Source organism: Equus przewalskii, chromosome X, assembly GCF_037783145.1.
Source record: "Equus przewalskii isolate Varuska chromosome X, EquPr2, whole genome shotgun sequence".
NCBI classification, from domain to species: domain Eukaryota; kingdom Metazoa; phylum Chordata; class Mammalia; order Perissodactyla; family Equidae; genus Equus; species Equus przewalskii.
The window spans coordinates 95,471,684-95,499,490 of record NC_091863.1 but is presented as its reverse complement, the minus strand read 5'-3'; the positions used below and the strand labels follow the sequence as shown (position 1 = coordinate 95,499,490).

General features: G+C 45.5%; 1 protein-coding gene across 1 annotated transcript in view; it reads right to left on the bottom strand.

Annotated features, from left to right (window-relative positions):
* Positions 1-9,548, bottom strand: part of IL13RA1 (interleukin 13 receptor subunit alpha 1) — a 53,188-nt gene extending 43,640 nt beyond the window's left edge. Inside the window, exons 1-2 of the mRNA XM_070604668.1 lie at positions 9,178-9,548; positions 1,696-1,835 (exon numbers count right to left, since the gene is read on the bottom strand). Coding sequence (XP_070460769.1) covers positions 1,696-1,835; positions 9,178-9,256 — 219 coding nt within the window. The 5' untranslated portion in view covers positions 9,257-9,548. The remainder of the gene's footprint in view (positions 1-1,695; positions 1,836-9,177) is intronic.
* Positions 9,549-27,807: the final 18,259 nt, after the last annotated feature.

Sequence of the window (27,807 nt, the reverse complement as noted above, 5' to 3'; positions counted from 1 at the left end):
GCTAGAATATCAGCATGTCTACCTGATTGGTCCTTGAGTATGGATGACAGGCTAATGAATAGGAAGCCATTTCAAAAAACATGACCTCTTCTCAGGGTCTTGATTAGATACCTAGGTGGGGGCACTTTAAGGGTCTTTCCCAGGATTTCTCAAGGCTGAACTACCAAAGATGCCACTAACTGGGGCCAGCCCAGGGGCGCAGTGGTTAAGTTCGCACGTTCCACTTCTCGGCAGCTCAGGGTTCACCGTTTGGATCCCGGGTGCGTACATGGCACCGCTTGGCAAAAGCCATGCTGTGGCAGGCATCCCACATATAAAGTAGAGGAAGATGGGCAGGGATGTTATCTCAGGGCCAGTCTTCCTCAGCAAAAAGAGGAGGATTGGCAGCAGTTAGCTCAGGGCTGATCTTCCTCAAAAAAAAAAAAAGATGCCACTAAGACTTCAAATGCCTAAGGCCCCTCCTTAGGAACAAGAGGAAGCCAACAGCATGAAAAGAGGAACTCAGAGCATTACAAGTATTACAGACTAACACATTTAGAGGACCTCTTTTAAAATGCAAAAACTTCCGACTAGCCTCAACTCTTTATCAATTAACACCTAAGCCATAATGAACACCTCAGCAGGAAGTGGGCCCGGAAGGCAGATTAGCAAGTTTCCTTCAAGAGGAAGAGCCTGTTCCGGCTCACTTGATTAAGCTTTCACATACCTTTTTACCCGTGTCCCAGCAAGACAGAGAAGTGAGCAGGGCCACACTTTACACACAAGGAAACCAAGGCTCAGAGAGGTTAACTAACTCACCCCAGGCCGCCGAGCTGGCTAAGAGTGGTGCAGCAACTAGAACCTAGTTCTCCTGACTCTTCCTGCCACCAAAGCTGCTTGGACATGGTGACTTCACAATTCACTGATCCAAAGCACTGTCACTAATAACGACTTCTCATTCTGCCTCTTCAAAATCCTGGACAAATTCAACCACAAACATCCCCCACCTCCCACCGCGCACGCACACACTCTCTGAAAGAAGGTATAGATATACAACAGCTTTGAACAGATGATCTGATGCTTTGAAGAACCTGTCGATTAGAAGGGGCTACAAACCAATAAGGCACAAGAGAAAACGTCACTGAATAAGATTATCATAAAGAACCTGAAATTATCCAATCTCCTAACAAAAATTCACTTAAAGCAGTGAACTACATCTGACTGGAAAGGCTGAAAAGTTCCCTCATTTTTCCTCAGGCATCAGGAAACCTTCCGGTCGACCCCAGTTGCCACCAGCATCCTATTTTTCACTTTCCATATGCACATTTATCACATAGTTCTTGCATATCTACCCGTGCATATGCTTAGCAAGCAGTAAACGTGAAAATTCCCTGAGAAAGTGAAAGTGTTGTACAGATACAAGGCTACAGGCAACAACATAAGAACAATTTTAACATATTTATTGAGTGCCAAATAGATAACGACATCTAGTATTTCCTATCAAAGTAATTTCAATTGCATTATCAAATAATTACCAAATATTTTCAAATGTTCAATTTTGTCAACAGTTGTTTCTGTAATTTTCCCAGTTAAAATCTGGACTCAACACAAAACAAAATTCCCACTCTGAAGTAAGATTAGAATTTGGCTTATTCTTGGCTCCAATTCATAGTGTTCACTTTACCTAATCAATGCAGTATGTTCCAGAAAACTTACCTTATCTTGTTTGTTGCCAAAATGGCTAAAATACCACAGACTACAATTCGGGCTGACTCCCTCAGGAGGATTCCATGTCCATATGACCGTGCAGAGGTTTTCAACAGAAACACTCAAATTTGTCACAGGTGGCTGACTCTCTGTCCAAATCAAGCACAAGAAATACATTTATCAGGGGCTGGCCCAGTGGCACAACGGTTAAATTCGCACGTTCTGCTTTGGCAGCCCAGGGTTCACTGGTTCGGATCCCAGGTGTGGACATGGCACCGCTTGGCAAGCCATGCTGTGGCAGGCGTCCCACATATAAAGTAGAGGAAGATGGGCACGGATGTTAGCTCAGGGCCAGTCTTCCTCAGCAAAAAGAGGAGGATTGGCAGCAGATGTTAGCTCAGGGCTAATCTTCCTCAAAAAAAAAAAGAAATATATTTATCAACATCAACTAGTGTTTTTAGTGGCTCATTTAATCCATTCCTCCAAGTCTTAGAGGCCAAGAATAATAAAACTGATGAGCCAGCCCCGTGGCCTAGTGGTTAAAGTATGGCACACTCCACTTGGGAGGCCCAGGTTTGGTTCCTGGTTGTGGAACCACATCACTCATCTGTCAGTGGCCATGCCATGGCAGTGGCTCACATAGCAGAACTAGAAGGACTTACAACTAGAATATACAACTACGTATTGGGGAGGGAAAAAAAAGAGAGGAAGATTGGCAATAGATGTTAGCTCAGAGCGAATTTTTCCCAGCAAAAAAAAAAAAAAGAAAAGAAGAAGAAAACTGGGTTAACATATCTCCCATTTATTGAGCCAGGCACTAAGTACTCTCCACATATTAATCTGTTGAATCCTCATAACAACCTTAGGAGACAGGGGCTACCAGCCTCACCTTAAAGAGGAGGCGACTGAAGCACAGGGACATTGAGTCACTCACCCTATATCCCATGGCTAGTAAATGGCAGAGCTGGGATGCAAACCCAGAAAGTGTGGCTCCAAGGCCGCGTTCTTTTTTTTTTTTTCAAGTTTGGCACCTGCGCTAACATCTGTTGCCAATGGTTTTTTTCTTCTTCTTCTCCCAAAGCCCCTTGTACATAGTTGTATATTCTAGTTGTGAGCACCTCTGCTTGTGCTATGTGGGATGCCACCTCAGCATGGCCTGATGAACGGTGCCATGTCCACACCAGGGATCCGAACCTGTGAACCCTGGGCCGCTGAAGCAGAGCATGTGATCTTAACCACCCGGCCACAGGGCCAGCCCACAAGGCCACATTCTTAACTACTTGCTATAGTGTAAACACAAAGAGCATATTCTTAAATTTCTGTTTTCCTCCTGCAGGAATTTGGAGTTCCCTACACTTGGGATCCACGTGTCACTCAATACAGACCCTTCAATCGGGGCAGTTCTGAGAGTGAGTCTGACTAGCCCATCTTTAATCGTGCCTTCTAACATGACCTGGTAATTGTTTTTAACTTTTCCAAAGGAGTACTGAGAAAGACTTAACAGCCCTGTTGCTCCCCTGAGTCTAACAGTAGACAGCTGGAACTGTAGCTTTGCCTAATCTCAAGAGAAAAGGAAAAGAGGAGAAACTGTGAACCAGCGTCTTAAAAATGTGTTTCATCTGGAGAAAATCCACCACTGCCTCCACCAGATATTTACTGCCTCTATTATTCTGCACCTGGCTCTAAGATCAGGGAAAGGAGTTTTAATGCTTCTGCCAAATGCAGGGAAACACACACACACAGAGGAAGGGAAAGGAAACATCCTTTCACACTTTCCTGAGAACTTCTGAGACCAGGACTACCAAAGTCATCGCCCAGACACTGGGTGAGGGGTATGCCGGAATTATCTGTCCTATCTTTGCAACTTTTCTGTAAATTGAAACTTATCCCGGAGCCGGCCCCATGGCCGAGTGGTTAAGTTCATGCGCTCCACTTCGATGGCCCAGGGTTTCACTAGTTTGGATCCTGGGTGCGGACATGGCACCACTCGTCAGGCCATGCTGAGGTGGCGTCCCACATGCCACAACCAGAAGGACCCACAACTGAAAATATACAACTATGTACCAGGAGGCTTTGGGGAGAAAAAGGAAAAAAAAAAGATTGGCAACAGTTGTTAGCTCAGGTGCCAATCTTTAAAAAATAATAAAAAATTTAAAAAAAAAGAAACATCCTCAAAAAAAGTTTATCAAACTAACTTAAAAAACAATGCCCCCAAATTGCCTAAAGTGGCAAACAATCATTACTAATTACTTAAGGACTACAGTTATAGTCATTTATCAATTGATCGAGTTATATTTTATACTCTATGCCAACACTTTGGAGCACACTGGGCCTCTTACAGAATACTTATACCACTACTTTCCTCTCGAACTGAACCAAAAATTCCACTGATCCCCAAATATCAACCCCACAGGCCCTTCCCCAACAGTCAGTTTTTCACAAAGCAGCCTGCAAAGGCCCTCGACTCTCGATATTCATTCCCTCTTTCCCGACTCTACTACCATTAGCTTTTCCGCAAAGTGAAAGGCCCAACCGTAGGGAAGAGCAGCCCACAGCAGGCCAGGTCCTTGTGGAATGAGGGAATTCCTACTGCACTGCATTAAAACCCAGCTAATGGCAGGGAGCCCCAATGGCGCGGGCAACGGTGCTAGCATTAGGATTTTAAGGGATGAGAGGGGTGTACAGCTATCTTCTTTTGGCCTTTTCTAACAACACATCAATGATATTTTTGAAGACAAATCATTTGTCAGGTATAGAGCCTCTAATAAAAACTTTGCTCCTACTGAAGGCTACTATCTACTTTAGGATTATCTGCCTTATTCTGCAGCTTCCAGAAACACTGCAGCAAACACACTTCCTGACACTCTACCTTCCCACCTACCTCCCAGTTGCATACAAAAATTAAAGCCCTCATAATAAAAATATTACCTATTTTTGGTTCGCTTAAACAATACCCCAATTTTCAAGGTAGTTTAAGACCTTTTTAAATCTATTTCTTAAGCTCAGTATTTTAATAGAACAATAGCCTGCCCTATTTCCAATCTCTCAAATGGGTTTCATTTTTTTCCCCATCTGTTCTGAAGCGTGCTTTAGTCAGATATTCTAACTGGTTTACATTTTAGGCTACTTCTGGCTATCTGCCATCCTTTTTTTTCCTAATGATTCCTTCCATTTCTCTCGAGACTTTTCTACTTCCTATAGTACTTTAAAACACACACACAGACACACATTCACTCACACTCTGAAACTTTAAATACAATCTCCAAACATTTATATATGAATACATGTGTATATGTGTATAACACATCCAGATATATAAATGACTGCACTTGTTGTAAAGGTCTCTAACAGCTCCTATGCAAGACACATAACTTCAGCACAGTGTAGTGATGAAGAGCGTGGACTCGAGCCAGACTGCCTGAATTCATATCCCAGCTCTGCTACTTACTAGCTAGCAAGTTACTTAAGTTCTCTATGCCTCAGTTTTCTCACCTCTAACATAAGGACGATAATAATAACCTATTGAGACAGGGTTATTATAAGGATTAAATGAGTTAATACAAATAAAATGCTCAGAACAGTGCCTGGCACAGAGCAAGTGTAATGAAAATGTTAGCTATCTGCTTTCTTTCCTTCAGAAGAGACAGAACAGTTCTGAACAATCGCTTTGGTTTCCAACGGAAGTGAAACGTGCCCGTGGACTTTGAGAGAGACTAAGTATCCCTTCTGTCTGACGAGCTTTCTTTAGGCATCTAATTTCAGCCATTTCTTCGGGATTGATCACTGACTTTAGACAGGGGAGCGGGAAGGAGAGAGGAACTCGAGTAGCTCCCCCATGGAAATGTCAAAGCTCCAGTGAGTCTACGGTCATCCAGCACAACATCCTATTCTAATTAGGAATTAACATGATCAATGCTCCTTCTAATAATAAGGCATGTTGCTTAGCTAATAGCTTTTGCTTTCTCCTGTTCAATCACAGGAGCTAGTAGAGGCATGCATATTTCGGGAAAAGTTAAGGAAATCACAAGAGTCACATATGAGTCATCCATCTCCTTCCCTTACTTACATCTACTCATTCATCAACCTCTATCCATTTTTTTCTTGCAACATCTCTCTTAATCATCCCAATCACACTAATGTGCTCTGCTGGGCCCTGTGAGGCAGGCAGACATCAGTAAGTCATGGTCCTGGACAGGAGGCGTTCACAACACACCTTTCTAGTGGACACCTTCGACCCTAGATTCCTGGGTAGCTTCACGCTCCAGCGATTCCCCTCATCCAGTCAAGTCGCCCTGCTTGTTTCTCCTCCAGGGTCATTTCTCTCACCCTGTGCCCCACTTGGGCCTTCAAGGGTAAATGAAGCTCTTCTGCCTGGACTGACTTTGCCGATGCACCCTCCTACCAAGCCAGGCTCCTTGCTGACCACAAAGGAGCACTCTCACCCGCACTTCTGGGTCTCTGCTCTTGCTCTGCCCCCCTAAATGGGAATAACTTCTCCACGTACTCAAAATCCACCCGTCCTAAAGGTCTACCTCAAGTTTTACCTCTTCTGTGAAACTACCAGGCCACAGTTTCCACTCTTCTGAAAGCCTACAGTACTTATTGCTTGGACCACACAGTTTGGCCATTATAAAGCGAATCTCCAATATATGGTCATTTGCTTCATAACAAATGGCCCGTACACACTTTCATGGATCCCAACCAGTCCCGCCCTGCTACTCCGGGAGGCGCCCAGCTCCTCTTCTAGTCAAGGACTTCCCTCACTTCCACAGAGGCGCTAAAGACGGTGGTTAAGGGCACGGCCTCTGGAATCAGGCTGCCAGGGTTGGAAGCCTGGCTCCTCCACTCCACCAGCTATCAGACTTCAAGCAGGGCTCTGAGCCTCACTGTGCCTCAGCTTCCTCATATACAAAATGGGACTCATAACAGCACCTACCAGGATAGGCTGCGTGTAACGATTAAATGAAATAGGACAAGCCAAAAACTTAGAACACTGCCTGGCATAGAGCAAACAGTATAGAAATGCTAGTTGTTGTTAAGATATGCCACAGTGTGGGCTACCAAGGTAAACAGACTCAACTAAGCTGGTAACCTAATCATGTTTATAAACACTCTGAAGATTAGAGCTGGAAGAGCCCTTAGAACTTATGAGTCCAACTTCCTCCTTTCACAGATGGGAAAACTGCTGCACAAGGGAGGGGAAATGACAAGCCCAGAGTGCCACTGCTGGGAAATGTCAGACCACTGACATTCACGACCCCTGTCTTTCTTTTCTTCACCTACCCCATGGGGAAAAAAGTGTCTGTACGCTAAGTAACCAAGTTACCGATGAACCACTGTGACAAAAGTGATTAAGTTGGGAGCCAGCCCTGATGGCCTAGTGGTTAAAGTTTGGCACACCCCACTTCAGCGGCCTGGGTTCAGTTCCTGGACGTAGAACCATACTATTCATCTGTCAGTAGCCATGCTGTGGCCGTGGCTCACACAGAAGAACCAGAAGAACTTACAACTATACACAACTATGTACTGGGACTTGGGAAGGGAGGAAGAAAAAAAAGGAGGACAACTGGTAACAGATGTTAGCTTAGGGCAAATCTTCCCCTGCAAAAAAAAAAAAATCTTCCTAGAGAAAAAGACATCTGAATGGAATTTTTAAAAAAACTGATTAAGTCAGGGGTTGCCAGTAGTCATAAGTCACTTAACAACAGGACACGGTCTGAGAAATGCATCATTGGTTGACTTCGTCATCATGCAAATATCAGTGTACTAACACAAACCTAGATGGTATAGCCTACTCCACACCTAGGCTAGATGATATTAATCTTCTGGGCCCACAGTCATATATGCAGTCTGTCACTGACAGAAACGTTGTTATGCGGCACATGACTGTATTGTCTAGAAAGCCAGCTGTTGTTTCAGATGTGTGTGAGAAGGAGTCTGTAGGAGGGAGAGTGCTAGAACAGTACTGTGAAAATCTGAAGACTAATGAGATGGGTGACTCTAGACAAGTCCCTTCCCTCCTCTGGACTGAGTTTCCCCCCGTGATTATGGGAATCGATCTCCCCAACTGAACCAGAGGCACCTTCAGGGCAAGGATTATTCTAGGCTAACCTACAGAGCCTGGCTTAGTAATAAACAAGGCTGACACTTGAGTAATTATTGACTGAGAAGTTCTAACCTCCTTCAAGCCACCACTCAAACGTCACCTTTTCAGTAAGGTCTTCTCACTCCACCCTATTTACACTGGCAAACGCCTTCCCGGCTTTGTTTTACTGCACAGGACTTATCACCATCTGACATACCTTACACTTTTTTTCCCTCTCTGACTCTGCCAATAGCATACAAGCGCCACAGGGCAGGGACCTGATCTGTTTTGCTCACCCCTGAATCCTCAGCCCCTAGAACCCTGCCTGGCCCAGAGCAGACTCGGCATAGTTTTGTTGACTGAATCAATAGAGGGCATCCAGGTTTCCTAACCAACATTTCAACTTGGGTTTCAAAGCACAACACATTGGTGAACATGCAATAAGCATATTATGCGTGTTTGTGTCAATGTAATAACAAAACCTATCAACGCTACTACTGTCACCCCAAATGTCCAAAAGGCCACGCATGCCGGGAGCTGTCCGTGAGAAGTCATTAGCCCCCAACTTTTCACAGGGCCTCTGCCGGGCTGATGAAAAGTTGCGGCACAGGGTGAGAGGTATATGCGAACTCTGTACTGTTTTTTGCAACTTTCCTGTAAATCGAAACTTATTCCAAACTATAAACGTTATTTAAAAAAAAAAAAAAAAAGGAAAAGGCATTGGCCCGGATGCTGCTCTGGGTTTCCCAACGGATTCTCGGACGCCAAAGGAGCCCGTGACCCTCACATCCTTTCCCTACAGGGACGAGGATCTTTGGAGGGTCCCTTCAACTCCCATCCCCTGACCGGAGCGGCGCGGTCCCAGCTCGCCCGGCCCTCGGTCGCCGTCCCTGCCGGCTCCTGGCCCTCATCCCTTCCTGCGCTCTCAGGCGACATTCCGGGTCGGACCCGCCACCCTCCGACGCCGCGGGCATGTTTCGGTCCCGCACCGCGGGGCCAGGCTCCTAGGCTTTTCCCGTCTACGCAGGGGAAGTGCGGCGAGGAGTCGCCGTCACCGCTCCACAGCCGTCCCCGGCGCCCGGAGCCGGGAGAGCCCCGCCACTCCTGCCCCGCGAACCGGGCGCGGGAGGTTGCGAAGCCGAGCGCGGGTCGCCCCCGCCGCCCCCCGGCCCCCGGCGTCCCCGGGCCCACCGTCCTCGCCCTGGCCCCCGCCGCCACCGGCCCCCGGCCCCCGGCGTCCCCGGGCCTACCGTCCTCGCCCCCGCCGCCCCCCGGCCCCCGCACCCCGCCCCCAGCCGCCCTCGGTCCCCGGCGCGCCCCCGCCGCCCCCGGCCCCCGCCGCCCCGTGACCCTCGGCGCGCCCCCGCCGCCCCCGGCCGCCGCGCGGATCCCAGGGCCGCACTCACCGGTGGGCGCGGCGCCGCCGCCGCCGCGGGCGCAGAGCAGCAGCGCCCACAGCCCGCAGAGCCGTGCCGGCCGCTCCATGCAGCCCGCAGCCTCGGAGCCCGGCCGGGCTGTAGCCTCGGCAGTCCCCGCCTCCCCGCTCCCTCTCCCACTTCCCGGCTCCGGCGCGGACGGGAAGGGCCGCCCCGCCCACTGGCCGCAGGTAACCCAGCGGGCTCTCGCGGGCCAAGAGCGGGGCCGGCGGCTCGGCTCCCGCGGCTCCCGCGGGCGCGACCCCTGGCGCTGCCGCCACGCCGCCTCGGGCCCTGGCGTCCTGTCTCCGGCCACACAGAACTTCCTCGACCACGTCGCGGCCCAGCCCCAGCGCCGGCCCGTCCCCGCCCTCCGCGCGGGGGAGCCAGTCCTGCCCGGCGTTGCCGCTGCGAGCAGACTTGCGGGGCCTCGAGGTGCCAAGGGCTGCGCCCTGCTGGGCACCGGGGCAGGGCCGTCCACCAGGAAAAGCCTTGGCCTGGGAGTCCGGAGACGCGGCCTCTGAGCCCTTGTTTTCTAAACTCTGACTCCAGGGTTAGTAATCCCAGTCCCACCTCACAGGGTGGACTTGGAAGACCAAACAGGGGACTTGGCAGGAGCGTGCTTTGTGAAAAGGACGAAAGGTATATTTGACGGCTGGTGATACATAATGTTGAGTCGGAAAAGAAAGCAAAATTCTAACTGTGAGGGATAGTGCCATACTCTGTACTTGGGTTTTTAAAAGCACACAGCCAACTTTCTACATATTTCTTTTACATGGATATATATTGAGAGGATGGAAGGTGACTTGCAAGGACATACATTGAACAGAAACTGGGTGACTGCGAGGGTCAGTGAGGCTGGAGATGGAGGAAAACGGAACCCTTATTAGTTTCCTATTGCTACTGTAACAAAGTACCACGAATTTAGTGACTTACAACACAGTTTTATGATATTAGAGTTCTGGAGGTTAGAAGTCTGACTTGGACTAAAATCAAGGTGTGGGCAGAGCTGGATTCCTTCTGGAAGTTCTAAGGGAGAATCTGTTTGCTCGCCTTTCCAGTTTCTAGAGACTGCCCACATTCCTTGGCTTGTTGCTATACCACTCAGACCTCTGCTCCCCTTGTCACATCGCCTTCTCTGACTCTGACCTTCCTGCCTCCCTTTTTCATTTATAAAAATCGTTCCTAGGGTTTATAAATTTACTTTTATTACTTTATAAATAGTAATTACTTTATAAATAGTAATTATAAAATTACTATTAGATTGGACCTTCCAGATAATCCATGATAATCTCCCCATCTCAAAACCCTTCATTTAATCACATCTGCAAAGTCCCTTTTGCCATATAAGGTAACATATTCACAGTTGTCTGGGATTAGGGCATGAGCATCATGGGAGGGGAGGCGTTATTCTGTCACTACCCCCAAAAAAGAGTCATGTCTGGCTAGATGATGAGCCCCACTCACTGAGGTGTATTTTGCTTGAATTAAGCCAGTGTAAACACCTGAAATCTGTTGCAGAAAAATAGCAATAAAAGTGTTGATAATACACCTGGTCCAGACCCCACTCAAAGGGCATGGGGATGTTTAACCTATCCGAAATAAAGGCTTCACTCTTGGAATTAAGGCCTTCAAGTTCAATAAATATTTATTGTCCTTCCAGGATCTGTGTTCATTAAAAGCAGACCCTGCCAGCAAAGAGCTGCAAGCAGTGTGAGGGGCTCATAAGAGCAAGAAGAAGGAGTCAGAGGACAGAGAGAAGGGGCACCTTATGGGAGGGAAGGGGCAAGGCGGCTTCCAGGAGGCAGGCCTGCCTGCGCTGAATCTTGAGATGTTAAGTCTTGCGGTTCAAGGTTCAGAATAAATCCTTGCCTGCATATGTCACTGAATAAAACAATGTTTATGACAACACTTTGTAAACTACTGAAGCCTGTAGAACTGAGAGATATTACTATTATTTCTAAATCCCTCCTTCCCCCCAAATAGGCCAGCCACTCTCTATCCTCTAAGACCTCCCCTCCCTCATCAGCACACGCATACCGTTGTTGACATTTGCTATAAACATTATACAATAGGTTTATACTAATGTTTCCAAAATGATTATGTCATCTGCCTTTTAAGAAGTCTCCAGTTGGAACACGAGTCCCCAGGGACTGGCTGAGTGCCGTCATGGGCACTGTCTGGCATTGACTGAGCGACTGCTTAATGAAATGAACAGTAATGGCAGCAAATGATTAGAAAAATCAGGGTCATAACTTGTTATTAGTCTCCAGAAAAGGCCCTGAGAATTTGAGCATTGTGAGGAAAAAGACAGAGGGCAGTGGCGTGGCCAGAATAGTGCCAGCCTGCTGTCCGTAAGACTGTTATAGTCAGTTCCACTTCCTCTCGACCCTAAACGTGAAGCAACATTAAAAAAAATTGGGGGAAGGGGGTGGTGAGGGTTAGGAATGCTGTTTCTTCAACATCAAACTTTTATTTGTAATCTCTGTGTACTTTTACTCAAAGAGCATGTTGGGTGGAATTGGGCCACTGCCCTGGTCTGCAGAAAGATGAAGACAAATGGAAGGCTTTCCAGGAATTGCAATAAGCAAAGAGCTCTCATTTTGGCTTTGTGTAATCAAAGTCCTGATGAGTCAACATCAAGTTTAACTTTAACCCTTAATTCATTGAGCCCTGATGACTTGGGTGTGAGCCTATCAATTGCCTTTCTTTTTGCTTTGCTTGGGGGTGGATGGAATTCTGGGCCACTGTATTTAGCGTTTTTGATCTTCACACTTCTCACTAAGGCTTTCTTCTTTTCTGTCAGTGGAGTTAGAAAAGGGCACAGGGGCCGGCTCCGTGGCCGAGTGGTTAAGTTTGCCCACTCCGCTGCGGCAGCCCAGGGTTCGGATCCTGGGTGCGGACATGGCGCCGTTTGTCAGGCCACGTTGAGGCGGTGTCCCACATCCCACAACTAGAAGGACCTGCAACTAAGATATACAACTATGTATGGGGGCAGGGTTGAGGAGATAAAGCAGAAAAAAAAATAAAGAAAAAGAAGATTGGCAACAGTTGTTAGCTCAGGTGCCAATCTTAAAAAAGAAAAAAAAGAAAAGGGCACAAATGGGGCCAGCCCGGTGGCGCAGCAGTTAAGTTCACACGTTCCACATCTCGGCGGCCCGGGGTTCGCCGGTTCGGATCCTGGGTGTGGACATGGCACCACTTGGCAAAAGCCATGCTGTGGTAGGCGTCCCACATATAAAGTAGAGGAAGATGGGCACGGACGTTAGCTCAGGGCCAGTCTTCCTCAGCAAAAAGAGGAGAGTTGGTAGCAGATGTTAGCTCAGGGCTAATCTTCCTCAAAAAAAAAAAAAAAGGCACAAATGAAAATATCTGGGAGGAAAGAGCGATGTCCCTCTTTCCAAAGTCAGGTCTCCTTCCAGTCAGTTAGAGACAGCCTCCCGAGTTCATAAAGGACATTGACACCAGCATACGTATATCAGTTGCTTAGCTAAGAATTCTGGCTTTTAGGCAAAAATCTCACAAAGGGTCTTGTACGTTTTATTAAGTAAAAAACCAAACTGATCCTCACTGTCACTGTAATACAAGGAGAAAAGGGAAGTAGTAAACAGGGAATTTCCCTCCTTCTGACGCTAGAGCAATGGTTCCCAGCCCGAGCTGACTTTGCCTCCCCAGGGTACATTTGGCAATGGCTGTGATATCGAACCTGAAGTGAGTTCGCTCGCCCGTTGCACAGCAAGCCAATCTCTGACACCGGGGGGTAATGGAAGAAAGTAGGAATTTTATTATTGCACAGCGATGAGCAAGGAGAGAGGGCAGCTAACGCTGAAATCCCAAACTTCTCGAAAAGCTAAAAGGAAGGGTTTTTATTTGGGGTTTTAGGTAGGGGAGGGGGAGCATATGGCCTTGCTGGTCAGAGCTTTCCCACCAGCCTGTATCTCTTTGCGGGAGGAGATAGTCCAGGTGCTTGTCGTTGACGGTGTCTGTCTCCATGGAGAACAGTGGATTCTGGAGCCAGGAAGCCAGAGAGTAAGCAGGGAGAGTGTTTTGGTTTTAACCTCATGTATGCTGGGTTTGATGTAGGGAAACTGATGTCAGGGTCGGTATCATCTGGAGATATTTTTGGTGGTCACGACTTGGGGTGGGGGTCATGCTACTGGCCTCTAGTGGGTAGAGGCCAAGGATGCTGCTAAACATCCTACTATGCACAGGACAGTCCCCCACAACAAAGACTTATCTGGCTCAAAATGACAACGCTGCCAAAGTTGAGAAACCCTCAACTTGGTTAGCATACTCTTTGCTATCTTTTGTACTTCACCCCTACCCACCCATTCATTGTCCCCATGCCCACCAAAAATGAGTGAGAGGTTAATGCTAGAAGTACTTATCCTTGACACCTCCCTTTCCTGTATCTAGTGCCCATAGTTTCCCCACCTGGCCGTGTAGCCGTGCAGTCACTTATATCATAAAGCATGTCTCAGATCTCTTCTCTCTTCCACCCCCCTCCACCTCACCTCCACTCTTCTATCCAGATCTTTATTGCCCTTCCCTTATACAACCACAATGGTCTTCAGATCCACCCTCCACAGACAGATCTGCCCAACGTGCAAATCGGATCATTTCACTCCCAGTATAAGTTTCTTAAGTGACACTCCTTCCCCTCCAATGCCACAGAAGGAACTCCCAACTCCTTTGCCTGTAGGCTTGCCTCTTCACAGCAGATTCCAAAACTCTTTCCAGCTTCATCTCCAGCCAGGCTCCCCACGTCACTCAGAGCTCCAGCACTCCTAGCTGACTGGCCACCTTTATTTAGGCTCAATGTCCTTTATGGGCAATTCTGTTTGGCCCACATCATGTTTAAATTTATTTGGAATTAGATGGCAAAAATGAAAAAAAAAGTCAGGAGGCTGCATAACACCCCAGATTTCCAGTTTCTCTTACGAAATCAGTTCTGGTAACAGTGGCCCTGACTTCCAGTGTGCAACAGTCAGCAGGTGCTAAGCAGGGGCTGCCACCTTATCAACAGGTACGTGCTCCCTGCTGCACAGGTCCTCCGCTCCCTGGCCTGGCCTACTTCCATCACATATTACTGGCCTGGCCCCTGTTTGTCACCTCTGATATTTTCTCACTACAAAACTTTCCTCTTGCTCTTCTCTTTATCCAGAAAGCTTGTCCATTCCTCAAATATCACATTTTTTAGCTTCTTTAGCCCCCAAATGCAAAATTCTTTACTCTCTATTCTCTGTTTGCTCGTAGCACTTGACCAATTCCTCTACCATAGCAAATGATACCGAAGTTTGTGTGCATGTCTATTTCTGCCGCTAGATTCAAGCTCCTGGAGGCCAGAGACTCTAGTTAGGATGACTCCAGGATTTTCACACAGGGGGAGCTTAGGGCAGTCATCTGATTGGAAGGGACACAACCAGGGAGCTTGTCTTGAAGCCATGTGCGTACAGCAAGCACTGCTCTTACTTAGATTCTAAGTTTATTTGGAGTGGCTTGAGGGAAGACACGATCTGGCACCACAGAGAAAATAAACATGAATGTAATGTGGTCAGCAACATACCATGCCCTCAATGTTCGGGTTTAATCGACTTCAGCAAGTGGTTTTCTTCTACAAGTTTAGCAGGGCTCACTCAAGGGAGTGCTGTTCGCACAAGAGGGCTGTGACAGGATCCTTTGTGTTTAGCCTGAGGCGGAGTAGCACGGTGCTGGAGTGTCTGTCTGGGTCAATGTCCTGAAGCCCATCAACCTCGTGGTAACCAAGAGTTATTAAATTGACTCTTGAATTCAACAAGCAGTCCTCTGCTCAGAACTCTCCAATAGCTTCCAAGGCCTTACTCCATCTCACTTCGCTAATCTCCTCTCCTACTGCCCAGCCCCAGCGCACTCTCCTCCAGCCACACTCACCTCCTGGCTGTTCTGCATCGCAACCAAGCGTGCTCCTGCCACAGGGCCTTTGCCCTGCCTATTTCCTCTGCTATTTGCTCCAGCCTCCTGAGATGGCCACACCTCTCACTCCCTCACCTCATTCAGATCTCTCATTAAGGCCTGCCCTGGTCACCACACAGAAAATTGCAAACCCCATCAACACTCCCTACCCCTCCCCCATCCTGGGTCGTTCTGTCTTTGTACACTTCATGAGGGCAGGGAATTTTTTCTGATTTGTTCCCAGCTGTATCCCCAGCACTCAGAACTGTACCTGACACACAGTACATATTCAATAAATATATTTTAATGAATGAATAAATTACACTTATTGGTAGAATGAGGGATACCAACCAACAAACAAAAGGCAACAGTTCTTGTTGTTGCCTTTGGGACGCTTCCAGTCTAAGTTGTAGAAAGGTATGCAAAACAATTAGAGAAAATGCAAACAAACAAACAAAAATGGCGAAAATGCTCATTTGTGGTACAGGTTTCAGAGAAAGGCGAGAGAGACCAGTGTGGTTGGAATTGATTTTGAAGGCTTCTTGGAGTAGATGAGGGTTAAACTAGACCTTGAAGGATAACCAGAACTTGGAGAGAGAGAAGGAGGTAAGGAGAGAGAGGGGGTAAGAGGGAGAGAGTGTATAAGTGAGCAACAGTCAGTTTATGGCTCAATCTTGTGAGCAATAAAGAGCCACCAAAGACTTTTACGAGCAAAGTGGTAAGCTAATAAAAGTGGCGTTTGGGAGATCTGACCTTCCAAAGTAAATCGCCAAGACTTCCTTAACTCTTGCCCGGAGGCAAGAAGCCAGGGAGAGACTATTTGAGAGTTAGCAGTCAGGGACAGGGCCAGCCTCCAGGCCAACCGTGGTTCCCGAGTCACACCCCAGGGGCGATGGGGCTGATTCTTCCCTGGGCCAAACCTCTTGCGGTGCTGCTCTATGGAAGAGCATGCCCTGTGGCCTGGCACCCCTACTCTCTCGTGCTCGCCCTGAAAGCATTCCACATCCCCTGCAGTCGCTCCCTGGCCTCACTCCCTTCAGGCTGCAAACCTTCCTCTCTGGAATTGGCCCTGTTCTGCTTTTCAGCACTTTGGTCTCTGAAAGAGGAAGGGCCTCTGTGCGTCAGCATCCAGGGCTCCTTCTTCGGCTTCTGGTTGGGGTGCTGTCGTTGCTGCCACTACCTCAGCATCTCAGCCAGCATCCCCTGCAACCTTTTCACTGGACCCTCTCCGCCCTGGATCTAAAACCCTCTTTAGGCCCTGTCCCCTTCCCTGGCCCAGCCAGGACAGGGTCCAATCTTTGCACACTGTCAAGGACAGCTTTTAACAGCCCTGTTAGTTGCCTCACCACTGGACCCCCAGCATTAGTCTCTCTCTCTCTCTCTGTCTTCTCAGCCTCAGGACTCCTCAGTTTAAAGATTCAAATGCATCATTTGCATGTTAGTCGCCTGTACCTTCTCGCCCTGAAAAGTCTCCATTGTTTGTCTTGAACATGTAGGGCAATTAATATTTCCATTTGAACACAGAAACCTAGGACCCCTTGCCTCTTAGCTTTCCCCTCAATCTACAAAGCCTCTCTGAGGCGGGAGCTCTTTGCATAGCTCTGACTCCCCCCGGAATCAACACTCTAATTTGCACACTCCCAGAGGTCACTGTGCCTGTCTGGCTGTTGGACAGTTCCCTACGCAAGCAAGGAACTGAGGCCTCACTTTTCACTTGGAAAGCACTGGGTTTGGGGGAGGTGGGGGAGCAGCAAAACCCATCCCGATTTAGTCCCCAAATTACCGCGTCTCTCCCACAACTCTTTACCTGGATTGCCTCTTCTGACTCTGTCCTATTTAAAGCAAGACAACTGCAGCATCACCTAGTTGGTGGCATCCCTAGGGCTGTGCTGGGCTGTGTGCACCCTGGGCTAAGAACCAGAGGCCGGCCTCGCCACTTCTCAGCCACAGCAGCAAAGGCCAGTCATTTAACTTCTTTGTATCCTTAGTTTACAGGATGGTACCAATCTTTGTGAATTTGATGAGGTTTGCTTTATGACACGTGACTAGCTTATTTTTGTAAATGTTCCATGAGTGTTTGAGGAACATGTCTATTCTCCAATTATTGGGGCCAGTGTTCTGCATGTGTCCATTAAATCAAGTTTGCGGATCGGATCACATTGGTCAAATCAATATACTTGCTAATTTTTCTTTTTTTGTCTGTTGGACCTATCAGTTACTGAGAGACATTAAAATCTCCCACTATGATGCTCTGATGGTGAATTTGTCAAGTAATCCTTATAATTTTGTTGACTGTTGCTTTATACATGTATTTTTGAGGCTATTTCATCAGATGCATGCAAATCTAGAATTGTTATAGCTTCATAGTGAACCAAGTCATTTATCATTATGAAGTAACTTTCATTAATGTAGTAATGCTTTTGGCTTTAAAGTCTATTTTGACTAATATTACAACTTCAGAAGCTTTCTTTTGGTTAGCATGTGCGTGGTACCTTTCTCACATCCTTACTTTCCTGTCTGTGCTGTTCTGTTTTAGATGTGCTCTTGGAAACAACAGACAGTGTGAATTTGTTTTTTCTCTCTGATAGGCAATCATTGTCTTTTAACTGTAGAGTTTAGTTCTAATATATTTATACTTATTTCTACCATCTGACTTTGTGCTTCCTATTTGTTCCATTTTTTACTATTTCTTTTCATTCTCTCCTCTCTTGACTTTTTTTTAAAAGATTTTTTAATTGTTTTCCTTTTTCTCCCCAAAGCCCCCCAGTACATAGTTGTATATTCTTCGTTGTGGGTCCTTCTAGTTGTGGCATGTGGGACGCTGCCTCAGCGTGGTTTGATGAGCAGTGCCATGTCCGCGCCCAGGATTCGAACCAACGAAACACTGGGCCACCTGCAGCGGAGAGTGCGAACTTAACCACTCGGCCACAGGGCCAGCCCCATTGACTTCTTTTAAATGTTGGGGGTTTGGGGTCTTTTTTCGTTACAAGAGTCTGTTCTAACTTTCGTAAAATAAGCGTAATAATAGTGCCTACCTCAAGGTTTGTTGTAAGGATTAAATGAGATGAAGAAACTCACATAAAATGTTTCTCCAGTGCTTAACACATAGTAAGCACTAATAAATGGGAACTATTATTAGAAGTTCTAGTACTCTTTCATCTTTAGGGTTCCCGTGTCTTTTGTGGTTCCGCTTCTGTTGTTCTCCTTTCTGCTGACATTGTCCCATTTGTTCTCAGTCCTTTTTCTTTCATTTCTCCTTTACTGCCACTCAATTTCCTGTTTCCTCTTACCCTTTCATCCCCAGCCAGCTACTTGTGCAGGCCGCAATGGTGTATGAAGCTCCTTGGGGAAGAGGGTCAGCGTGGAGGGGCTTGTTGGCACAGCAGAGGCAGGAGGAGAGGCAGCGGTGCCCAGTCCACTGATTCCCATTCCACAAGGTGACAAAGGTACTGCCCAACACGCAGCCAACTCTGTGTGTGACTCTAGGCTGGCCGTGGTGAAACTGGGCCAGCAGGAATCATCAGTTTCTGTGAAATGGGTATAAAGCCATAGAACTCACCAGCTGGGATACAGTTGAATCCCTGAGCGCCTCTGCCTGTAGGGTACAGCCGGATCCTCCCTGTCCACGCTCAAGAAGGTGTCTTGCTGTGGGAGTGGGTGTCGCCTCACTAGGAATTTGTATGTGTATGAACCAGAGCCTGGAAAGAGGAACCATTTGTACTCAAACACATTGTGGTCAGAGGAAAATTTTGTCATCATTGTTGTGACAGAGCTGCAACTATATTTAGAAAGCTGTATTTTTGTGTGCGTGTGTGATACTTGGAGAAAGCAACACATTATGTTTCCAAAAAGCAAAAACTCCCCAGACCAAAAAAGAATCTCTCTTCTAATTTGGCATTTGATTGTCATGGCGATTCCTGACTCCAGTTACTTCAGATCTTTGCTTTTTCTGTGTCCCTCATAGCATGACATTCTTTCAAGACAGATTGTGTCACTGGAGGAACATTGGCACTTGGTGGAGTTTTGGGTGTTTTTTGTCCTCTGGTGGTTTCCACACTTGGATTGAAATAAACGGAGGTATTGAACTTCCATATTTTGCATGGGCCTCGTTCAATATGAGTCTAATCTTTTGATGGCAATTAAGCATGTACCTTTATTCTCGACAATGAATTTTATATAGATGCTGTTGATATTTTTTGAAATTTTTTTATTACAAAAGTGCAATTTCAATTTACAATGTAGAGGAAATGCAAGACATTCCTGACTGTTAGCATATACAATAACAAAATGCCTCTCTGTGATTCAGGAGATCTGAAAAACCAAACAATATATAATGTATTGTATCTGTCTTCATCAAAGATATCGCTGCTGCCAGCATGGAAGCAGGAGCAATTTAATTTCTTGCAACCCACAGAAAGGCCATGGAGTCGAAGGTGAGATAAACGTATGCTGCAGACAGGGTGAAGAATGAAACACATCTAGCCAGTGAGAGAGTTCTAGGAAAGAGTTTTAGGAGAGAGTGGGAAAAGGAATGGAGATTTGAGAGAGCGAGGGATGTGTGAGAAATGGGAGAGGGTCTTCCAGTTTTAGCAGTTGGGTAAATAGTTGATTTGGAGTGACCGAGGGGGTTTTATCTCCCCAGGTTTTGCTCTCAACTAGTGGCTCTTAAATTTTTTTTATCTCAGGACCTCTTTAAACTCTTAAAAATTATTGAGGACCCCAAGCCTACTTTCTTTCCCTCTCTCCCACAGCACTCACCCCAAGGGCACTCCTTCCTTAACAGCCTGCGCTCTAATCTCTGTGTCAGAGTTTACTTCCTGGGGAACCAAACCTGCGACAGTGGGCTGCACAGGGTCCACCATATTCATGCTGAAAGGATTGAAGCAATTAGTTTTCTCAGTTTCAGGTATACTTGACTTTAAACAAACTAAATTTGATGACTTCTAGACCCATGTGGGGATTATTCATTTTGTAAACAGATTCTTTAAATCTCTTAAAGCATTTAATAGATAATAGGATCTATTAAAAATAAAGTATAATAGGCCAAAAATAAGGTATAATTAGGGAAATGCAAATGAAAACCACAATGAGATACCACTTCACACCCGTTAGGATGGTTATTATTAAAAAAAAAAAAACAGGAAATAACAAGTGTTGGTGAGGATGTGGAGAAGTTGGAACGCCTCTGCATTGCTGGTGGAATGTAAAATGGTGCAGCTGCTGTGGAAAATGGTTTGGCAGGTCCTCAAAAAGTTAAACATAGAATTATCATATGATCCAGCAATTCTACTTCTAGGTCTATATCCAAAAGAATTGAAAGCAGTGATTTAAACAGCTATTTGTACATCTATGTTTCTAGCAGCATTATTCACAATAGCTGAAACATGGAAGCAACCCGAGTGCCCATTGACAGATGAATGTATCTGGCAAAACATGGTACATACAGGCAATGGAGTATTCTTCAGTCTTTAAAAGGAGGGAAATTCTGACACATGCTACAACATGGATGAACACTGAAGACATTATGTTAAGTGAAAGAAGCCAATAATAAAAAATCAAATACTGTATTATTTCTCTTATCTGAGGTATCTAGAACAGTCAGATTCATAGAAACAGAAAGTAGAATGGTGGTTGCCAGAGGGTGGGGGGAGGGGAAATGGGCAGTTATTGCTTAATGCATGCAGAGTTTCAGTGTGGGATGACGAAAAGTTCTGGAGATGGACGGTGGTGACGGTGCACAACAATGTGAATGTACTTAATGCCACTGAATTGTACACTTAAAAATGGTTGGGGCCGGCCCCATGACCGAGTGGTTAAGTTTGCGCGCTCTGCTTCAGTGGCCCAGGATTTCGCCGGTTCGGATCCTGAGCTCGGACATGGCCCCGCTCATCAGGCCATGCTGAGGCAGTGTCCCACATGCCACAACTAGAAGGACCCACAACTAAAAATACACAACTATGTACTGGGGGGATTTGGAGAGAAGAAGGAAAAATAAAATCTTAAAAAAAAAAAAAGGTTAAAATGGAAAATTTTATGTTATGCATATTTTACCACAATTAAAAAAATGTAAACATTTTTTTGAAAGTATAAATGTCTGAAATCTAATTATATTAACAAATTGGTTGCATAAAATAGTTAACAAATCATTCCTTTTTATTGCCAAATAATAGTTCATTGTATGAATACAGCACCTTTAAACATCATGCTAAGCGAAAAAAGCCAGTCACAAAAGCCCACCTATTGTCTGATCCCGTTTATGTGAGCCGACCAGAAGAGGCATGACTGTAGACACAGAAAGTAGTTTGATGGTGTCCTAGGGCTTGGAGGAGACGCCAGAGGGAAAGAGGAACATCTGCTGATGGTGCTAATGGCCACAGGGTTTTTGGGGGAGGTGATGGAAACGTTTTAAATTGTGTGGATGGTCATACAACTCAGTGAATATACTAAAAACCATTGAATTCACTTTCAATGGGTGAATTATAGCTCAATAAAGCTGTTGTTAACAAAAATGTTAATGAAAACCAAAATAATAGAAAAGACTCTCTTGAGGAGTATCTTTCCTGATTGACCTAGGAAATTAAAATTTTATGCCTCAGTGTGGAAAGGTTCATGGCTTTTCTTGTATTTCCCTTCAATCATTCAGTAAGTACTTACTGAAAACTTTCTGTGGGCAAATAGCACTATTGAATGTACATAGTGATCTACGAAAAAATACTGTCTTAAAATATGGTGTCTGTCTTTCAGAAACGTGCTCTCTGATTAATGAGACAAGCCATATACACATGAAGTGAGATTAATTAAGGCAACGCTACATTGGAGTTCAATTATCAACTCATGCTGATGGTTCCTCTTGCCACACACAACCAACCAAAAGTATTACTGCTATAAAATTAGTAGTGCTAAAAATAAGATTTCATAGTGGTTAAGAGCAAGGGTTCTGAAGCCAGACTGCCTGGTATGAATCCTGGCTCTATCACTTACTAACTGTGTGACCTTGTCCTGGTTACCTAACTTCTCTGTGCCTCCGCTTCCTCCTTTTGAAAATGGGGATGACTATGATAATAATGGCACCTACTTCAGAGAGTTGTTGTGAGGATTAGATGTATTAAAATGTGTAAAGTGCTTAGAACAGGTCTTAGGATAGCAAATGCTCAATAAAAGTATTAGTTACTGTTACTTCTAGAAAATGCGGGTAGTCTCTTTGATGAGTATTGAATATTTGTTCGGTGAAAAACCTTAAACATACATTTTAAAGATTCTTTCCTTCTTTCTTTTTTTTTTTTCCTTTGGTGAGGAAGATTGTCCCTGAGCTAACATCTGTGCCAATCTTCCTCTATTTTGTATGTGAGATGCTGCCACAGCATGGCTTGATGAGCAGTGTGTAGATCTGTGCCTGGGATCCGAACCTGTGAACCCCAGGCCACTGAAGCAGAGAGTGTGAACTTAACCACTACACCACCTGGCTGGCTCCTAAAAATACTTCTTAACAGAGTTGTGACCCTCTTGTCAGAGATTTCAGCAGCACATAAGGCAGGGAGTCATTCAGGAATGTCACAGCATTATTAGCTCAGGATGTCTAGAATGTCCAGTATCCTGAGTAGGCACAAACCGGGATTCAGTAAGTACTAGAATTCAATGAAAAAAATTAGATTAAAATGTCAACATTTTTGGATGATAGGATTATGTAATTTTTTTTTGCTACTTTCGAATTTTTCTCAAAATGACTGGATTTCTTTTGTTTGTTTTTATATTTTTATTGTTAATATTTCAAGCTTATAGAAATGTATAGAGACCAACATGATGAACACACATATATCCATTACTAGGCATTATTAAACTGTAACCCTGTGCCATATTTACTTGAGTTTCCTTTTCTTTTTTAGAATTAAAACATTATAGAAGGAGTTGACACTCCGTATGCACCCTGCCTAGAGTCTCTCCTACACCATCTCTCCCTAGAGGTACCATTATCTTGAATATCTGTATACAACTAGTACAAGGGTAGCCATAAACAATTTAGGATTGTTTTGCATATTTTATTTATTTTTGCTGAGGAATATGGTCCCTGAGCTAACATCTGTGCCAATCTTCCTCTATTTCGTTGTGTGTGTTTTTTTAAGATTTTATTTTTCCTTTTTCTCCCCAAAGCCCCCCAGTACATAGTTACATGTTTTTAGTTGTGAGTCCTTCTAGTTGAGGCGGTGGGACGCCGCCTCAGCATGGCCTGATGAGTGGTGCCATGTCTGCGCCCAGGATGAAATCCTGGGCCGCTGAAGCAGAGCGTGCGAACCTAATCACTAGGCCACAGGGTTGGCCCCTCTTCCTCTACTTTGTATGCAGGTTGCCACCACAACATGGCTTGATGAGTGGTGTAGGTTCAAGCCCAGGAACCAAACTGGGGCCGCCAAAGCGGAGCGCACCAAAATGGATCACTAGGCCATGTGGCCGGTCCCTGTTTTGCATATTTTAAAACTATATACAAATGGTAATCTGTACATATCATCCCGAAACTTGCCTTTTTCATTCAGCATTTTGTTTGTGAGACTCATTCATGTTGATCCACGTAGCTCTAGTTCATTCATTTTCCTTGTACAGCATTCTGGAGAGCGTATACTCACTTGTCCATTCTCCTGATGGAGGACATTTATAGTGTTTTCATTTTTTTCCTATTACAAATAGGGCTGCCAAGAAAATGCCTGGGCATACATGCAGGTTTCTCTAGGTGTCCATCTCGAAGTGATATTTGCATCTTCAACTTTACTAGATCTTGCCAAATTGCCCTGTAAAGTGGTTGTACTCTCACCAGCAGTGCCTGGAAGTTTCCATTGCTTCACATAATTGCCAAAACTTATTATTTGTTGTGCTCTTACAAGTTTTGCCAGTTTGGTGGGTGTGAAATGGCATCTTATGTAAAGCAGCTAGAACGTTGGGGCACATACGTGGGTCTCAATGAGGGTGAGTTACTATTTTAATGAACGTTTCCATAATCAATTTGGACATTAGGCAGCTTTTCATTTGTTTGCTGGTCATTAAGGTTTCCTCTTCTGTGAAGTACCTCTTCATGTCCTGTCCTTACTGTTTTTTACTAAGTTATTTGTCTTTTTCTTACTGATTTATAGGGTTCTTCATATTTTCTTGTATTAATCCTTTGTTGCTCATGTAGTCTGTGGCATGTCTTTAACCTCACTTATGCTGTCTTTTGTCACTCAGAATTATATTTTTTATTTCAATATGCTCAGATTTATCATTTCCCCTTTTGTGTTGTGCTTTTCCTATCTTGTTTAGAAAATCCTTCTCTATTAGTAGTATGAATTTTCAAGGGAGCTCTATTTTTCTGCCCAGAACCCAGGCCTAGGTAGGCAACTTCTACTTTCGTCTCCTCTGCCAGTGGACAGGTTTTTTTTCTAATTTGCCATTTCACTGAGGGAATCATTGAGAGCCCAGGGCTTATATGAGGGTCTTGGTACCAAGGCCTTGGCTCCTCTCTCTGTATGTGCATTGTACTGATTAGCATTAGGTTCAGCGGAGAGCAATAGAGCTCCAAAATAATAGCGGCATAAACGAGAGAAAAATCTGTCTCACATAACAGTCTAGAGAAAAGCAGTCCAGGCTGCTTTGGAGTGTTTGTCTCCAACATGCTCTCAGGCACCCAGGCTTCTTCCATCTTGTTTTTCACTCTGTGTGGCCTCGTTTTCTCGGGTTACCTTATGCTCCAAGATGGCTGCCTCAGCTGTAGCCTTCACTTTTACATTCCAACCAGCAGGAAAGAGTGAGAGGTCAAGAAGACAGGACATGGCAGCTGTCTTTTAAGGAAGATTCTCAGTAGCTCCCACATGACATTTGCTTTTATATCGCATTGGTCAGAACTTGGTCACAGTAATATTTACTCCGGGTGGCCATATGTCCAACTAAAAATTTGGAGTTTCATTACTATGGATATAGAGGAGAATGGATATTGGGGGATAACAAACAGTGTTGGCCACAGTGGCCAAATCTCAGTCACTAGATCACAGGTTACCTGTATACCACTCTAGTTTTTGGTTCTCTCATCCCTTCTGGCGCCTTGTTTTCTTGGACTCTCAACTGTGCCTTTCGGCCATTCAGTTAATAAATATTTATTGAGCATCTACTATGGGCCAGGAGCTGCTTTTAGAGCTGGGGTTATAGCAATGAATAAGACAAAGGCCCTGCCTTCATGAAGTTTACATTCTAGTTGAGGGAGACAGATCTTAAACAAACCAGAAGACACAATACTGTAATGTCAGAGGGTGTGAATTGGTATGGAGAAAATTAAAGCAGGTTATAAGGGGACGGAGAGTGCCAGGAGTGGGGTGAGCATTATTATTTCAGGGAAGGCCTCCGTGATAAGGTGACATTTGAATAGAAACCTGAATGAAATGAGGAAAAAAGCTATGATGTTATTTTGAGCAAGAGCATTCCAAGCCGAGGTAAGAGCAAGTGCAAATGCCCTGAAGTGGAAGTGGACACGGTATGTTCAAGGAACAGCAAGGAGGCCTGTGTGACTGGAGCAGAGTGGGAAAGTGGCGACGGATGGCAGCGTTACTCCAGAGACAGCAAAGGGCCAGATCAGCCAGGGCTTTGTAGGCTTTGCTTTTATTAGAGTGAGAAGAGAAGCCATTGGAGGGTTTGAAAAGAGGCATGACATGGTCTGCCTTATGTTTTAAAAGGCTCACTTCAGTTGTCAAGTTGAGAAAAGACTCTAAGGTGGCAAACGGTGGATGCAAAGAGGTAAGTTAGACGACTATTGTGGTTGTCCAGGCAGGAGATGAAAGTTGTTTGGACTAAGACAGCAGTAATGGAGGTGGTGAGAAAGGGTCAGATTAGAGGTATATTTTGAAGGTAGAGTCAAAAATATTTACTGAGGGATTAGGTGCAAAGTGAGAGAGAAAGAGAGAGGTGACAGGCTGGACTCCTGGGTTTCTGGCCTGAGCAACTGTTTGAGTGGTGATGCCATTTACTGAGATGGGGAACTCTGGGAAAACAGCAGGTTTGGGGGACGGAAACGAAGAGTCTTGATTTGACCAGGTTAAATTTGAGCTCCGCAAGGGGAGCGGTCGTGATAGAACTGGGCGTAGGATTTTGAGGTTGGAGAAATCTGGGCTGGAGATACGAATTTGGGAGCCGTCAGCATGTATGCGGCCACAAGATTGACAAGGCAGCAGGGAGCTTGGTCAATTTGGCAAGAGGGAGGACAAGAACACTCTCCTCTGATTCCTCCTGCTGTTTCTCAGTGAAATCACAAGAAAGATCTTTTGCTGACAGCGAGATGCTGGAGAGGAAACTGGAGGTTTGAGGAGAGGGGAGACAATATGAAATACCTATTTGGGGTGTTATATTTTATAAATCATTTCTAGGTGTTTGTTGTGGGAAGAATTTTTGTGTTATTCAATGAGCAGTTTGCTGTCATAGCTCACTTTTATAATGAGAAAAAAAGGTCATTTAAAATTAAAAGACATGTAGATATTTACAATCATCCTATCCAAAATAAGCCAAAAGATGCTTTATTAAGAAAATGTCTTAATAGACAACACAGAAAAAAGAAACGATCAGAAAGCTAAAATGTGGGGCCGGCCCCGTGGCCGAGTGGTAAAGTTCGTGTGCTCTCTGCATTGGTGGCCCAGGGTTTCCCCGGTTCGGATCCCGGGCACAGACATGGCACCACTCATCAGGCCACCTTGAGGCGGCATCCCACATGCCACAACCAGAAGGACCCACAACTAAAATGTACGATTACATACTGGGGGGATTGGGGGAGGAAAAGAAGAAAAATATATATATTTAAAAAAAATCTGAAATGTTTCTTAAATTCCAGCAAATGAATAAAACAGGAACTGGATTGGCTTTCCCCTTTCTTTACACAGGAGGAGTGACATCAAAGAGTGTTACCTAATGTCTCTTGCTCCCACCAAGACTTGGTGACTGTCACCACGTAGGCAGGGCGAACTCCCATGATGTTTTGGCTACTGGTCGTGTTTCCAGAGAAGAATGCTGCTGCTGTCCAATGCCACACTGAAAGTGTAGACAGGGCAGAAGACCAGAAATTGAGGAGCAAATGCCCCAGCTGTTCTTGGCAGTTAGCTAGGTCCTAGCCACATGCAGATGGTGTGGCTCCAAGCAAAAGCAGGTCTGAATGTCAGTCTAGAGGCCACTGGAGAGAAGGGGCCAGATGCAGTCCAGCCAGCCCCTGAGGTCAGACCGAGCCAGCATGCACTCCAGTTGTCTCTCCCGTTCTCTGCTTTGGAGTCTCTTTTACTGGGACCAGGTTACAGAGCAACATTTACTCTCGCCTCAGTGGCGTATATTAATAGATTGTTTCTCCAGAGCCTGACGAAGGAAGAGGCAAACAAATCTGCAGCTTTTGCTTCACACCAGGAAGAACTTAAAAAACATGAGAAGCACATGTGCTTCTGTGGACCACAGCTGTAGAGGATCTCTGCTTGCAGTCTGCAATTTTGCTTAGCTGTCCACATTAGAAAGCAACATGGACAAGTATCTGCACTAAAATGGTGTAAATATGGATGAAGGGGCGGGACACATTCAAGAACTATTCAGGAAGTGAGATCTGTAGGACTTGCCTGATTAGATGTGGGAAGGAAGGAGAGTGAGGACTCCAGAGCAGAAAATCCGGCCCACCTACTTCTGGACAACCCCTGACCCAAGAATGGATTT